Consider the following 13,383-nt stretch of genomic DNA (forward strand, 5'->3'; position numbering starts at 1 on the left):
AGCACACAAGCCCCTCAGACTGCTCTGCTGACCCAAGCCAATCAGAGAGGTGAGCACTCTATATGATTCCTCCTGGATTGTGAGCTTGGCTTGCTACCTACCACTAGCGTAATCCCTCTTGTACCTTGTCTGGACCTGAGGTTCTATGCCTGACTCTCCTCCCTGGAACTTGTTTACTTGCTGTATTGATTGATCCATCCACCACCCAAGTACACTTACCTGCTACTACAGCCTCGCTAAGGCCGAACAGCCTGTGAGCTCTGCCGTTAGGAGGTAAGTAGGGATTAGCAAATGTTTGAAAGGTTCTGTTGATTTGCCAAATTTGGGCAAAAACTTAATTTGGTCCAAAATAGTTTGAACCGAACCAAAACTTCAACAATGTCACTAAGACAAATGTGTATAACACATTCTAAGAGCCGTAGAAGCCCAGTATATCACTCTTCGGTCACCTGGAGGGTATCTAAGTACTGCTGAGATGTGTTAGGGCAAAGCTAATGAAAAAAAGAAGAACAACAGCCGTTGTGTATTTGTGTGCGCAACTGCGGTTCTTACTGTGGTTTTTATGCACAAATTCGTGCAGGAAAGTAGAACAGGCTGCATATTTTTTAGCGAAAGTGAAAAGTGCGCAAAATATGCTCATGTGACCAAACCCATAGAAATCAATGGGTTCTATTCTCTGCATATTGCAGATATGTCCGTGTGAATGAGCCCTTCAGCCTGTGTCACAAGGGTGTATTTGCACGCAAAACTTGCCTGCACAATATGTAGGGAATAGAACCACTGATTTCAATGGGCTCAGTCACAAGCACGGATTATTCATGCGCATTTTTGGTTGCGCAAAAAAATACGCAGCATGCTCTATTTTCCTGCGCATTCGCACATGGAGAGAACGTACATTGAGCTCATTAAACTAATTGGCCATTTTAATGACTGAAAGCATCGCTGTCATTTTTTTGTACGCTCATTCAACAAAAACGCAGTGCAATTCATAAGCAAATACGTATACGCTTGTGTGATTCCAGACCTAACCATGTAGACTGCATGCGGGGGTTATAATAGTCACTAGGCGACAGTATCTGAGCCAATGTCTTATCCCTTTTGGCTACCATCCTACAACCGGCATTTCAAGGAGCCTTTCAGGCAGCGCCCACCGGGGCTAGAGTGGAAGCACTGCTCTGACCCCGTGTAGTGGCTGGATCTGGTAATTGCAGGCGCAGCTCATTGAAATCAAAGGGAGCTGTGCTTACAATTGCCTTATTGATTTCACTGATAGCTGTGCCTGCAATTACGAGCACCGACCACTACACAGGGATCGGAGCAGTGGCTTCCTTCTACTCAGACCCCGGTGTATCCCAGCGTGCGCTGCCTGGAAAAACTGTTTAAGATAAAAAATAATTTGCCATCCTGATATAATATGGGGACATATATGGGGTCACTATAGGCTGTGGAGAATTTAATCTATGGGCCAGTGCGATTACTACGATACCAAATTTATAGCGTTTTTTTGCTGTACTACTTTTAAAATATAAAATCTTTTGAAAAAACTAAATAATTTTCTGCTGCCATTTTCTGACCACAATAGCGAGGGCTCCTTTTTTGCGGGTTTTCCTGTAGTGTCTATTGGAGTGCAAATGACTTTATGATCTCTTTTTATTACATTTTTTCTTGAAAACGGGGGGTGACCAAAAAAGTACAATAATGCATTATTTCATTCACTGTGTGGTAAATAATGCATTATTTTCATAGATCGGACTTTTATGGACGCATCGATACCAAAAATGTTTTTGTTGTTTTGATTTTTTTTTAATCATAAATATAAAAAAAGGTTTCTTTTTTTAAATGAATTACCTTTTAATTTTTTTAACACTTAATATAACGTTTTTGAATTGATTTTTACATTTTTTAGTACCCATAGAGGACAAGAACCTGTGATGGTTTGATCGCTCCTGCGGTATAATGTAATACGACATCCGATTAGAGAATTATCAGCAGCATTTAAAGGGTTAACAGCTGTGCTCAGCCTTCCCACTGTGAGAACCACTCCCATAATGCTTTATAGCCGTGGTCATGTGATCCCTGACTCCTCCCACACATGTGGTCACATGACGGTGACATCACCACAGGTCCTGTAAGCACACGGCTGCCCCACTCTGCAGGTACGTGTGGCCCCTCTTGCCAGGTCAGTGGGGGTGGGGAGGATTAACCCTTCACTATGAGTCTGAGAGGTGACTGATAGCAGCGGCTTTCCTCCGCTTCACCTTACAGTGTAAGCTCTTGTGCTCTGCAGCCCTCTTGGATCCTCCTCCGGTTGAGGCCATTGTCCTATAGTTACATCTTTTTGTTTAGTCCCATTCCGCGTGCACTTTTGTTCTGCCATTGTTTAATTTCTGTAAAAAAAATGTTGCAAACCCCAAAATATCACAAAAATCCCCAAAACAAAAACTCTACATGCAAATTACCCCCTTAATCGGAAGGGGACTCTGATGTGGTCTCGGAGTACCGATGGGTCACTGTGTAACTGTTCCCAGCAGGAGAAACCACAGAATCTTGTAGATCTGATACCTACAAAAACACATGATGTTACAGCGAGCTTTCAGGGATTTCTCGCCCCCTTCGTCAGGCTAATAAATGAAACTAGTTTGGATGGCACATAATTCTAACATACAGATACAGGGGGGGGGGGGGGGGACAGTCCTCTCCATCTAAATAAATGTTCACACACAGAAATTTGAGACTGTTTTGCACTCAAAACTTAAAACAACAGACAGACAGAGCGGAGGCATACATCATAAATCAGTCCACTGAGCTCAGGACTGTTTGATGATGAGTCTTATCTCTCCTTCAACCTGCACATGGAAGGAAATGCAGCACCACCTAGTGGATGGCAATATTATTACTAGTCAACTTCTGTATTTTTATGAAGTTTTAAAGCAGATTTTTTTAAAGTTATGTTTTGGAGGAGGACATCCCTCTTGACCTCCTTCAGACCTTTCATACTTTCCACTTATGCAAGAATCCCAGGCTGAGGCTCAATCCATTCTTGAGGGTATCAAACATGGCCATACATTTGTACTCTCAAATTCTTCTGTGACGCTGCGACTTGAAATTGCCCTTCAGTATGATAACTCTCATCTGCTCTATGCTGTGTCCCTGATCACAAAAATGTTTTGCCACAGGTAGTCTAGTCTTTCCTTTTGTAATTGAGTGGTGATGAGATCTCATCCCGGCTCTCAGTTTCTGTCCTGTTTCTGCAACATAAAGACCCCCAACAGGACATTTACTGCACATGATCAGGTACACAACATTGGACGAGGAACATGTAAATGTCCCCGGGATCGTATAGTCCTGCTGTGTGTTGGGGATCCGTATCCTGTCCGCAGTCAGTATATGTGAGCAGGTCTTACAGCTCCTTACATTACAGAATAAGTTCCTTTTTGTGTGTCAGAGGGTAATGCACTCCTGATTATAAAGTTCCTCAAAGTGGGAGGTTTCCTATAACACAAAAGGGAAGGGTCTGGGAATATGGTTTTCAGATGGTCATCCTTGTGTAGGGTATGATGGAGTTTCTTTGTGGTCTTCCTTAGTACCTCTAGCTGTGAATTGTAGGTCCTATGACATCTGGATCTGCCAGGTATCGTGGCCTATCAGGCTCACCCTCTAGCTGAGCTTTATAATACACTGCCATACTGTGCAGCAGTATATTATAAGAACAATGAAAAGTGCTAAAGCTTAGTAAAAAAAAATACCCCCCAAAAAAGTCAAAACCCCACCTTTTTCCCTTTAGGGCTTAATCACACGAACTGTACATTTACACGTGTTTTATCTGTTATGCTCAAAACTCGCACGAATATGAAATCCATTATTTTGATTGTATACATTCACACAAGCGATGCTGTGAGGGAAAAAAAATTACAGCATGTTCTACCTTTGGATGTTTTCTTTGAAGGCCTAACCCATTGTTTCCAGTTGGACTTTAACCCCTTAGGGTCCAAGCGTGGTAAATATACATTGCTTGGTTCTGGGATTGAATTCCGGCCAATAACAGATGTACGGTGCAGGATTAAAGCCTCTGCTCCTGCAATTAAGCATGCGCAGGTCAGGTCTATGGCTGTCAGACACAGCAGAGAACTAATAGGAGATAGCAGAAGTGGTTTTTAACCTCTTCTGCCTTCTTCCCAGGCTAAACAGTGCTCAATGAGCGCTATGTACTTAAAAGTTAAAGTGGAAGTGTTACTTCCACTATGCGACCCAGCAATCACATGGCCGCTGGGTGTTCCCTGTCACAGCAGAGCTGTGGAGTCCTAGAAGACCCTAATCAGCTCTGCCAGTGACTGTTGTCATGACAGGGGGATATTTTTCCTTATAACTGGGGCTCCTATGGATGCTCCAGCAGAAAAGTGTTGAATAAAAAAATAAACACTGATCCCCAGAGGTCCTCTATGACATAATGTGGGTCATAGATGGTAAAAAAAATAGTTACAGGAATAAGTTTAAAAAAATTACAGAAAAAAATAAAAATTATGTCCTAGGCCCAGTGTTGTTTAACATTTTTATAAATGATCTGGAGGAGGGAATTAATGAGAAACTGATCAAATGTTACAACGACACAAAGCTAGGAGGGACAGCTAACACTAGGGAAGAGAGAGAGGATTCAAAAAGATCTAGAAAAGCTTGTACAGTGGATGGCAACTAACAGAATGGTATTTAACAAGGAGAAGTCCTACATCTAGGCAAGAAAAATGAAGAAAGCACATACAGAATAGGAGGAATTGGGCTAAGCAGCAGCACATGTGAAAAAGACTTGGGTATAATAATACCCTGTTTCCCTGAAAATAAGACATACTCTGAAAATAAGACATAGCATGATTTTCCAGAATTTTTGAGGATGCAAAATTATTTTTCAGGCTTTTTGAGGATGCTTGAAATATAAGCCATACTCCAAAATTAAGCCCTGCTAACAGTTAATTAAAAAAGTCAATTTAAATAGTGTCCGGGCAGCTATACATGTAAAAAAGTTAAACCTTTTTGAACAAAAATTAATATAAGACACTTATTTTCGGGGAAACACGGTAGATCACAGACTGAACATGAGTCAACAATGTGATGCAGCAACCAAAAAGGCAAACACAATTCTGGGATGTATTAAGAGAAGCATAGAGTCTAGATCACGTGAGGTCATTATCCCTCTCTACTCTTCCTTAATCAGACCTCATCTGGAATACTGTGTCCAGTTCTGCCACCCCAATTTCCAAAAAACATAGACAAACTAGAGCAAGTTCAGAGAAGAGTTACCAAGATGGTGAGCGGTCTGCAAATCATGTCCTATGAAGAATGGTAAAGGATCTGGGAATGTTTAGCTTGCAGAAGAGAAGGCTGAGAGGAGACTTAATAGCTGTCTACAAATATCTGAAGGGCTGTCACAGTGCAGAGGGATCAGCCCTATGCTCATCTGTACGAGGAGAGACTAGAAGCAATGGGATGAAACTGAAAGGGAGGAGACACTGTGAGTGGAACAGGATACCGCGGGAGGTGGTGAGTTCTCCTTCAATGTAAGTCCTCAAACAAAAGCTGGACAAATATCTGTCTAAGATCATTTAGTAAATGCTGCATTGAGCAGGGGGTTGGACCCGATGACCCTGGAGGCCCCTTCCAACTCTACCATTCTATTATTCTCATAAACGTCCGATCTATTAAGGTAATGGGGTGAATGTCGTCAGAAAAAAAAGACAGAATGACGCTTTTTTGGTCACCCCTATCTTGAAGAAAAAAATCATATGAGCCGCCACACATCTATGTCGACAGAAAAAGAAAAAGATTCTGACAGCAGGAAATATTTTTTTTTTTCTCCAAAGACATTTTAAAACTTGTACAGCAAAAAAACTATATATTTGGTATCGCAGCAATCGTACTGCCCCACAGAATAAAGTTATGATGTCATTTTTGCTGCAGTGTGTACGCCATAGAAAAAGACTCCTTCAAAGATGGCGGAACATCGGTTTTTTTCCATCTCCCTCCACTTAGAATTTCTTAAAACTTTTCTAATGCCTTGCGCGGTACATTAAATAGTGGCATTGAAAAATAAAACCAGTCTCACAAAACAACAACAAGCTCTCAGACATCTACATGGATGGATAGATATGATTTTTTTAACAGTGCGGAGGAAAAAACTAGAATGAAAAAAAAGGTTAGTCCTTGTGATGTTAAAGGGCGTGTCCATGATGTTGTGTTTTTTTGTGTTTTTTTTTCCTTTTTTTTAAAAACATGTTCCCCAAGCTCCAAAATGGCAAACGGTCATGCACTCAGCCCTCCTGGCTTCCTGCATCTACCACAGTGCAGCTCAGTCCTCCATGCCGAGTCTGTGTTTACAGGTTGCAGTCAGTTTGTGGATGGGACATCACAGGCTGCTGCAGCCAATAAGCGATCCCAGAGCTCCAGTTCTGAGTTCGGTTATTGGTCGGCTGCATATCCTTCCTTTTATAGGGAGCCATGTACTGCCGATCAGCGAGTATTTTTATGCTTGCAGAAATGAATGAGAGTTTGCTGGCTCGTAGGCTGATCATTGGTCCTTTTTATACAATGATCAGGAACAAAGAACATTTGGGAGAATAGTATTGCCCTATTATCGGGTTCTGTAAAAGTCTGCTTGAACTTAAAAAAATTATGTAAATTTAGTATCTCCATAACCATACTGTCAGTATACTCAATGAAGTGGGAGAATCCAGCGGGAACCCTCACTGATTACTTCCTCCTTCCCTCACCAACTTTTTTTTTCTTTCATCGGTGCGAGATCTATAATTTAAGTCATGGTGTTCACAAGGAAGGTTCCCAGGAGTCCGGGGAACATCAATGGAAGAGCGCACACTCAGCCTGCAGCTTTTAATCCGATAACACGATACTCACTGACTGCATAGTCCACATGCCAACTTTCATGGTTGACACTGTGAGCATTGGGAGGTGGGAAAATATAAAAGATACCTCCCTGGCAGGGGCGTAACTATAGAGGATGCCGGGGATGCGGTTGCACCCAGACCCAGGAGTCTTAGGGGTCCCATAAGGCCTCTCTTCTCCATATAGTAAGCCTAGTACTATGAGTAAAGCATTATAGTTGGGCGCCCTGTTACAGGTTTTGCATCGGGGCCCGGGAGCTTCAAGTTACGCCTCTGCTCCCTGGGAACCTGCCATGTGAGCACTATAACTGTACACTGTGCATTCTGTAGCCAAAATTCCTAAACAAATCCTGTGTGTGAAGTTGACCGCATTTTCTCCAGAAAATGTATTTTTTACATTCACTCATCACTTTTTCCATTCAGGTCCCTACAATATAGGCTCCTCTGATATCATCTACATAAGAGACTTCTCCTGATTGACCCATGAAGGATGGAGAAAGACAGAAACAAGATGACAGAAAGCGTAATAAATATCACCCTAGAGATACTGTTCCAGCTTACTGGGGAGGTAAGAGATTCCAATGATGTCACAATACATCATTCTTATCTATGGTAATAACAGATGATGTCACTGGAGAGGGGAGAGATTCTGATGATGTCACATCACATCATTCTTATCTCTGGTAATAACAGATGATGTCACTGGAGAAGGGAGTGATTCTGATGATGTCACATTACATCATTCTTATCTCTGGTAATAACAGATGATGTCACTGGGGAGGAAATATTCTGATAATGTCACAGTACATCATTCCTATCAATGTTAAAAAAGATGAGGTCACTGGAGAGGAGAGAGATTCTCATGATGTCACATTACATCATTGTTATCTATGGTAATAAAAGATGATGTGACTGGAGAGTAGGGAGATTCTAATGGTGTCACATTTCATCATTCTTATCTCTGATAATAACATTATGTCACTGGAGACGGGAGAGACTCTGATGATGTCAAAATACATCATTCCTATCCATGGTAATAACAGATTATGTCACTGGAGAGACTGTAATTCTGATGATGTCACATTACATCATTTCTATGGTAATAACAGGTAATGTTACAAAAGAAGTGAGAGAACACATCATTTTTAACTATGGTAATACCAGATGATATCACTGGAGAAGGGGGGAAATCTGATGATGTCGCATTACATGATTCTTATCTCTGGTAACAACGGATGATGTCACTGGAGAGGAAATATTCTGATGATGTGATATTACATCATTATTGTCTATGGTAATAACAGGTGATGTCACTGGAGAGGGGAGAGATTTTGATGATGTCACATTACATCATTCTTATCTATAGTAATAACAGATGATGTCACTGGAGAGGTGATGGTCTCTGGAAATGTTTGCAGTGATATTTATTAATGTCTCCCCATATACAGGATTACACAGTATTGAAGAAGACATCTAGTGAAGGTATTCAGGCTCCTGTGTGTGATGGATGGGGAAGAAATCTGAGCCCAATCACGGGGCCCCCACCACATTCCCTGATACATGAGGACATCAATGTACAGAAGATTCTAGAACTCACCAACAAGATGATTAAGCTGCTGACTGGAGAGGTGACGCTGCAGGGAATGCTGGGACATTATACAGTAACAGCACTGGAGGCTTCTGGGTGATGACTGTATATTGTGTTGTCAGGTTCCTATAAGGTGTCAGGATGTCACTGTCTATTTCTCCGTGGAGGAGTGGGAGTATTTAGAAGGACACAAGGATCTGTACAAGGACGCCATGATGGAGGACCACCAGCCGCTCCCATCACCAGGTAATAGACAGGACTAAATACACAGGGACTTTATTATCTGTATGTAAAGAATGACTTCATTGTCTGTCTGTATCCTCCAGTTCCATCCAGTAAGAGAAGCCCACCAGAGAGATGTCCCCGTCCTCTTCTTCCACAGGACCACCAGGTAGATGGAGATGTCCCTCTGATCTGTTGAAGGCTGGGAAGCTCTTTTCTTCAGTCTTATTAGATGTCTTCTACTTGTGTGATGAGGCCAGTGGAGATGGCAGGATTACCGCTGACCAGAGACATTACATGTTGTCGGGATCTTCTCCCAGTTTTCTGGAGGTGGAGACTTCTGGTGGGAAAAAGAAGCCAACGGGTTGGACTTATATTTATCTGCTCCTTTATTTTCCCAGAGACAAACAGCAGATGTGTCTGGTAGAAGCTGATCTCCTCCACTGAGATGTGTAGCGTGTCTAGCCCTACCGAATATACAGGAGGTGGACAAAAATATGGGAACATACAAAATGCATGCCTTAAATTACATACGATTATAAATCATATTTTAATAGAGACTGATTTTCAGTGGAGGTAATATGAGACAGATGCTGCTGGTTAGAAGTGAACATCTGCCTGAGCAACAACGTTCCACTGATCAGGGGTTTGAGCCACTCAGTTGTTATTACCAATTGGTTCCCCAAATCACCCAAAGCAGGGCAAGATGTGAAGTCCACACAAATTGTGCAGCGTGCCTAGCCCTGCCAGATATACACGTATATGAGGTTCCTGAGGGGTCATTGAGCCACCATCTAATATCATAAAATCATAGAATGGTAGAGTTGGAAGGGACATTTAGGGTCATCGGGGGTCCAACCCCCTGCTCAGTGCAGGATTTACTAAATCATCCCAAAAAGATATTTGTCCAGCCTTTGTTTGAACATTTTTATTGAAGAACTCACCACCTCCTGCGGTAACCTGTTCCACTCATTGATCACCCTCACTGTCAGAAATTTTTCTCTAATATGTAATTTGTGTTTCTTTCCTTTCAGTAAGTCTCCTCCCTTTCAGATGGACATTTTTGGTTGCCATGTTGAAAAATTATCTTTTATAGTCATGTAAAATATTCCATATGACTAGAGATGAGTGAGCACCAAAATGCTCGGGTGCTCGTTACTCGGGACGAACTTTTCGCGATGCTCGAGGGTTCGTTTCGAGTAACGAACCCCATTGAAGTCAATGGGCGACCCGAGCATTTTTGTATATCGCCGATGCTCGCTAAGGTTTTCGTTTGTGAAAATCGGGGCAATTCAAGAAAGTGATGGGAACGACACAGAAACGGATAGGGCAGGCGAGGGGCTACATGTTGGGCTGCATCTCAAGTTCCCAGGTCCCACTATTAAGCCACAATAGCGGCAAGAGTGGGCCCCCCCCCCCTCCACTGTCAGCATAAAGATCGTTCTCCTCTACCACAGCAGTAACAGTAACAGAGAAGAACGATGTTTGCCCATTGAATTCAATGGAGCCAGCAATACAGCAGGTTCCACTGAAAGCAATGGGCTGCCGGCGATCGCGGGATGAATTGTCGGGAAGGGCTTAAATATATAAGCCCTTTCCTGCAATTCATCCAGAAATGTGTTACAATAAAAATATATACCGGCGTATAAGGCGATGGGGCGTATAAGACGACCCCCCAACTGTCACCTTATACGCCGGGAATACAGCGGAGCAAAGAATAAAAATCATTACTCACTTCTCCTGGCGTTCTGCGGTGCTCCTGCAGGCTGTCGCTCCCTCCTGGTCCCCGGCAGAGCATTGCTTTCTGGACGCAGTGGTTGAAATCCCCGCCTCCAGAAACACACGTGCCTTCAGCCAATCACAGCCATTCAATGACATCATTGTCATTGGCTGTGATTGGCTGAAGGCACGTGTGTTTCTGGAGGCGGGGATTTAAAGCCCTTCGTAGAGAAAGCAATGCTCTGCCAGGGACCAGGAGGGAGCGACAGCCTGCAGGAGCGGCGCAGAACACCAGGAGAAGCGAGTAATGATTTTTATTCTTTGCTCCGCTGTATTCCCGGTGTATAAGGTGACAGTTGGGGGGTCGTCTTATACGCCCCGTCGCCTTATACGCCAGTATATATTTTTATTGTAACACATTTCTGGATGAATTGCAGGGAAGGGCTTATATATTTAAGCCCTTCCCAACAATTCATCCCGCGATCGCTGGCAGCCCATTGCTTTCAGTGGAACCTGCTGTATTGCCGGCTCCATTAAATTCAATGGGCAAACATCGTTCTTCTCTGCCACAGCTGTTACAGCTGTGGCAGAGAAGAATGATTTGTCTTCTATATGTTCTCAATGGGGTCGGCGCTGCTGCCGCCGGCCCCATTGAGCGCATATAGAGAAGAGAACAGAAATCGCAGATCGCACATAGGTGCGATCTGCGATTTCTATGGCCTAAGAAGGACCGTTGGGGTTCTTGAAGCCTAAAATCACTCCTAACGCTCTCCCTATAGCAGCTCCGGCATCAACAACACTTTCCCTGAACTATGTCAGAACGCATCTGAGGCGAGCCGCGGGCGGGCAGATTTATATACTCGGGTGACACCTGATCTCGCCAGCCACTCACTGCAGGGGGGTGGTATAGGGCTTGAACGTCGCAGGGGGAAGTTGTAATGCCTTCCCTGTCTTTCTATTGGCCAGAAAAGCGCGCAAATTTCTCAGGGAAGAAAATGAAAGTAACCCGAACATCGCGTGGTACTCGTCACGAGTAACGAGCATCTCGAACACCCTAATACTCGAACGAGTATCAAGCTCGGACGAGTATGCTTGCTCATCTCTACATATGACTTTTCCAACTGTCTGACTTGCGCTGACTTTTACGATATTTATCTTACAGCTTTTGTATGAGAATAAAGATACGACCGATTTTAATGCTCCAGTGATAAAGGTGACGGTCAAACAGGAGTTTAAGGAGGAGATTCCAACATATAACCACCCAGGTGAGTAGAAACCATTTAAATACAGCAGAGAAAAGTCAGATTCATAGATGCCTGGCACAGTGTGTTTTCATAATGTGTAATCTAGCAGTCAGTAGACTGCAGTGGGCCAAGAACTCCAAGCAAACGGCACTGGTGTGCCCAATGTTTGTTTTAAAGAAGAACACATCTGTATAATATGGATGTAAAAATACAGCCAGAATATAGACATGAAATACACCTCTGTGAAAGAGAAGGACTTCTTTACCATCTGCTGTCAGTACTGATGAGGGAAAGGATTTGTCCAGTTTGGGAATTAAGAAGGTTTCAGCTTCTATTAGACCATACAAGCCTTTATGCTGCCTTAGGTGACCCCAGTCATTGAAAGCGTATATAGACAAGATATATTAGAACCATTGAGACCTCTCTCCATTAACAGATTAATAATGCCTCAATATTGACCCCCTGCAGTAGTTATAGTGACCTTGTTAGGAGCCAGTATTAATACTGGTGTCAGGAATTGAACCAGGGAGCTCCTGCGCTCCAATCAGTAGCTCTTACTGGTGAACCTAGCCTTGTTCCATGATCCTGTGTATTCTGGTTCCTGTCTCCCTGTCCTGACCCCTCCCTGCTTCTAATCAGGCTCACTAAGCCTAAGCCTGACACTCCTCCAGTGTGTGATTATTCTGCTTCGCAGCATTGATCAGCTCCACTTCTGCCTGCTCTTCTGCTATTGTGACAAGACCTCCTGATACTGAATTCTGGCTATTCATCTGACTATGTTTCCCATCTCATCTCTTTGTACTGCAAACCGAGACTTCCTGTTAATGACTCCTAGCTATCCTGACTATTCTCTAGTGACTTGCATGGCTACTACACCCATGGCTCCTATCCAGTGTCGGTAAGATGCTACAAATTAAATACGCCCAACCATAGTGACGGCTTTGCGGAAGCAAGTTCCAGAGCTCCAGAGATTTTGTGCCTCCTGCCAAGAGAAGTTAGCTGGATTACAGGCACTGATGCTAGATCAACAAAAGGAAATCATCAGTTTACAGAGGCAACTTCTGGATTTGCATCACTCAGGCTCTGATGTCCGCATGTCACTGGTTGCAGAATTCGGTGGGGATCGTATAGAGGCTTCCTTTATTAATGCCGGATTTATTTCCAGATGCAGCCCACCTTATTTGCCAGTGACAGGAAGATGTTTTTTATTATTAACATCCTCACTGATGAGGCAATCGCATGGGACTTGCCGTACATAGAGACCAATAGTAATCTCCTCGACAGCCTTGATGCCTTCACAACAGCTATGGGTCAAGTCTTTGATGATCCGACCCATTGTGCCACGGCTGAATGGAGGTTAAATAACCTATAACAAAGACGATGTTCTGTTGCAGAGTATACGACGGAATTTCGTTGCTGGGCGAATGATACCATGTGGAACACAACCACACAACAGAGCCGATTTAGTCCGGGATTATCTGAGTGGGTAACTTGTTAGAGTGGAGACCCTTGATAAACTAGAAGATTTTATCCAGCTATGCATTCGAATTGACCAGAGACTTGCCGAGCGGCGAAAAGAGTGACTGTGGGGTTTGAGCACCAACGCCCCCTACTCCTTCAGTCAATCCACATTGAGTCCCCCAGTCAAGGACTGAAGCTGCACCAGAACCAATGCAGATTGACCAAATCCACAAACCCCTCTCCATCACTGAAAAAGGAAGGC

At 43.4% G+C, this 13,383-nt stretch overlaps 1 protein-coding gene across 1 annotated transcript in view; it reads left to right on the forward strand.

Annotated features, from left to right (window-relative positions):
- The first annotated feature begins 2,102 nt into the window (after positions 1-2,102).
- LOC136628729 (zinc finger protein 665-like) overlaps positions 2,103-13,383 on the forward strand; it is a 44,733-nt gene continuing 33,452 nt past the window's right edge. The window contains exons 1-6 of the mRNA XM_066604830.1: positions 2,103-2,156; positions 7,311-7,455; positions 8,336-8,515; positions 8,598-8,721; positions 8,802-8,866; positions 11,579-11,681. Of these exons, the coding sequence (XP_066460927.1) occupies positions 7,378-7,455; positions 8,336-8,515; positions 8,598-8,721; positions 8,802-8,866; positions 11,579-11,681 (550 nt within the window). The 5' untranslated portion in view covers positions 2,103-2,156; positions 7,311-7,377. The remainder of the gene's footprint in view (positions 2,157-7,310; positions 7,456-8,335; positions 8,516-8,597; positions 8,722-8,801; positions 8,867-11,578; positions 11,682-13,383) is intronic.

The sequence above is a fragment of the Eleutherodactylus coqui genome, chromosome 5 (genome assembly GCF_035609145.1).
Source record: "Eleutherodactylus coqui strain aEleCoq1 chromosome 5, aEleCoq1.hap1, whole genome shotgun sequence".
NCBI lineage: Eukaryota > Metazoa > Chordata > Amphibia > Anura > Eleutherodactylidae > Eleutherodactylus > Eleutherodactylus coqui.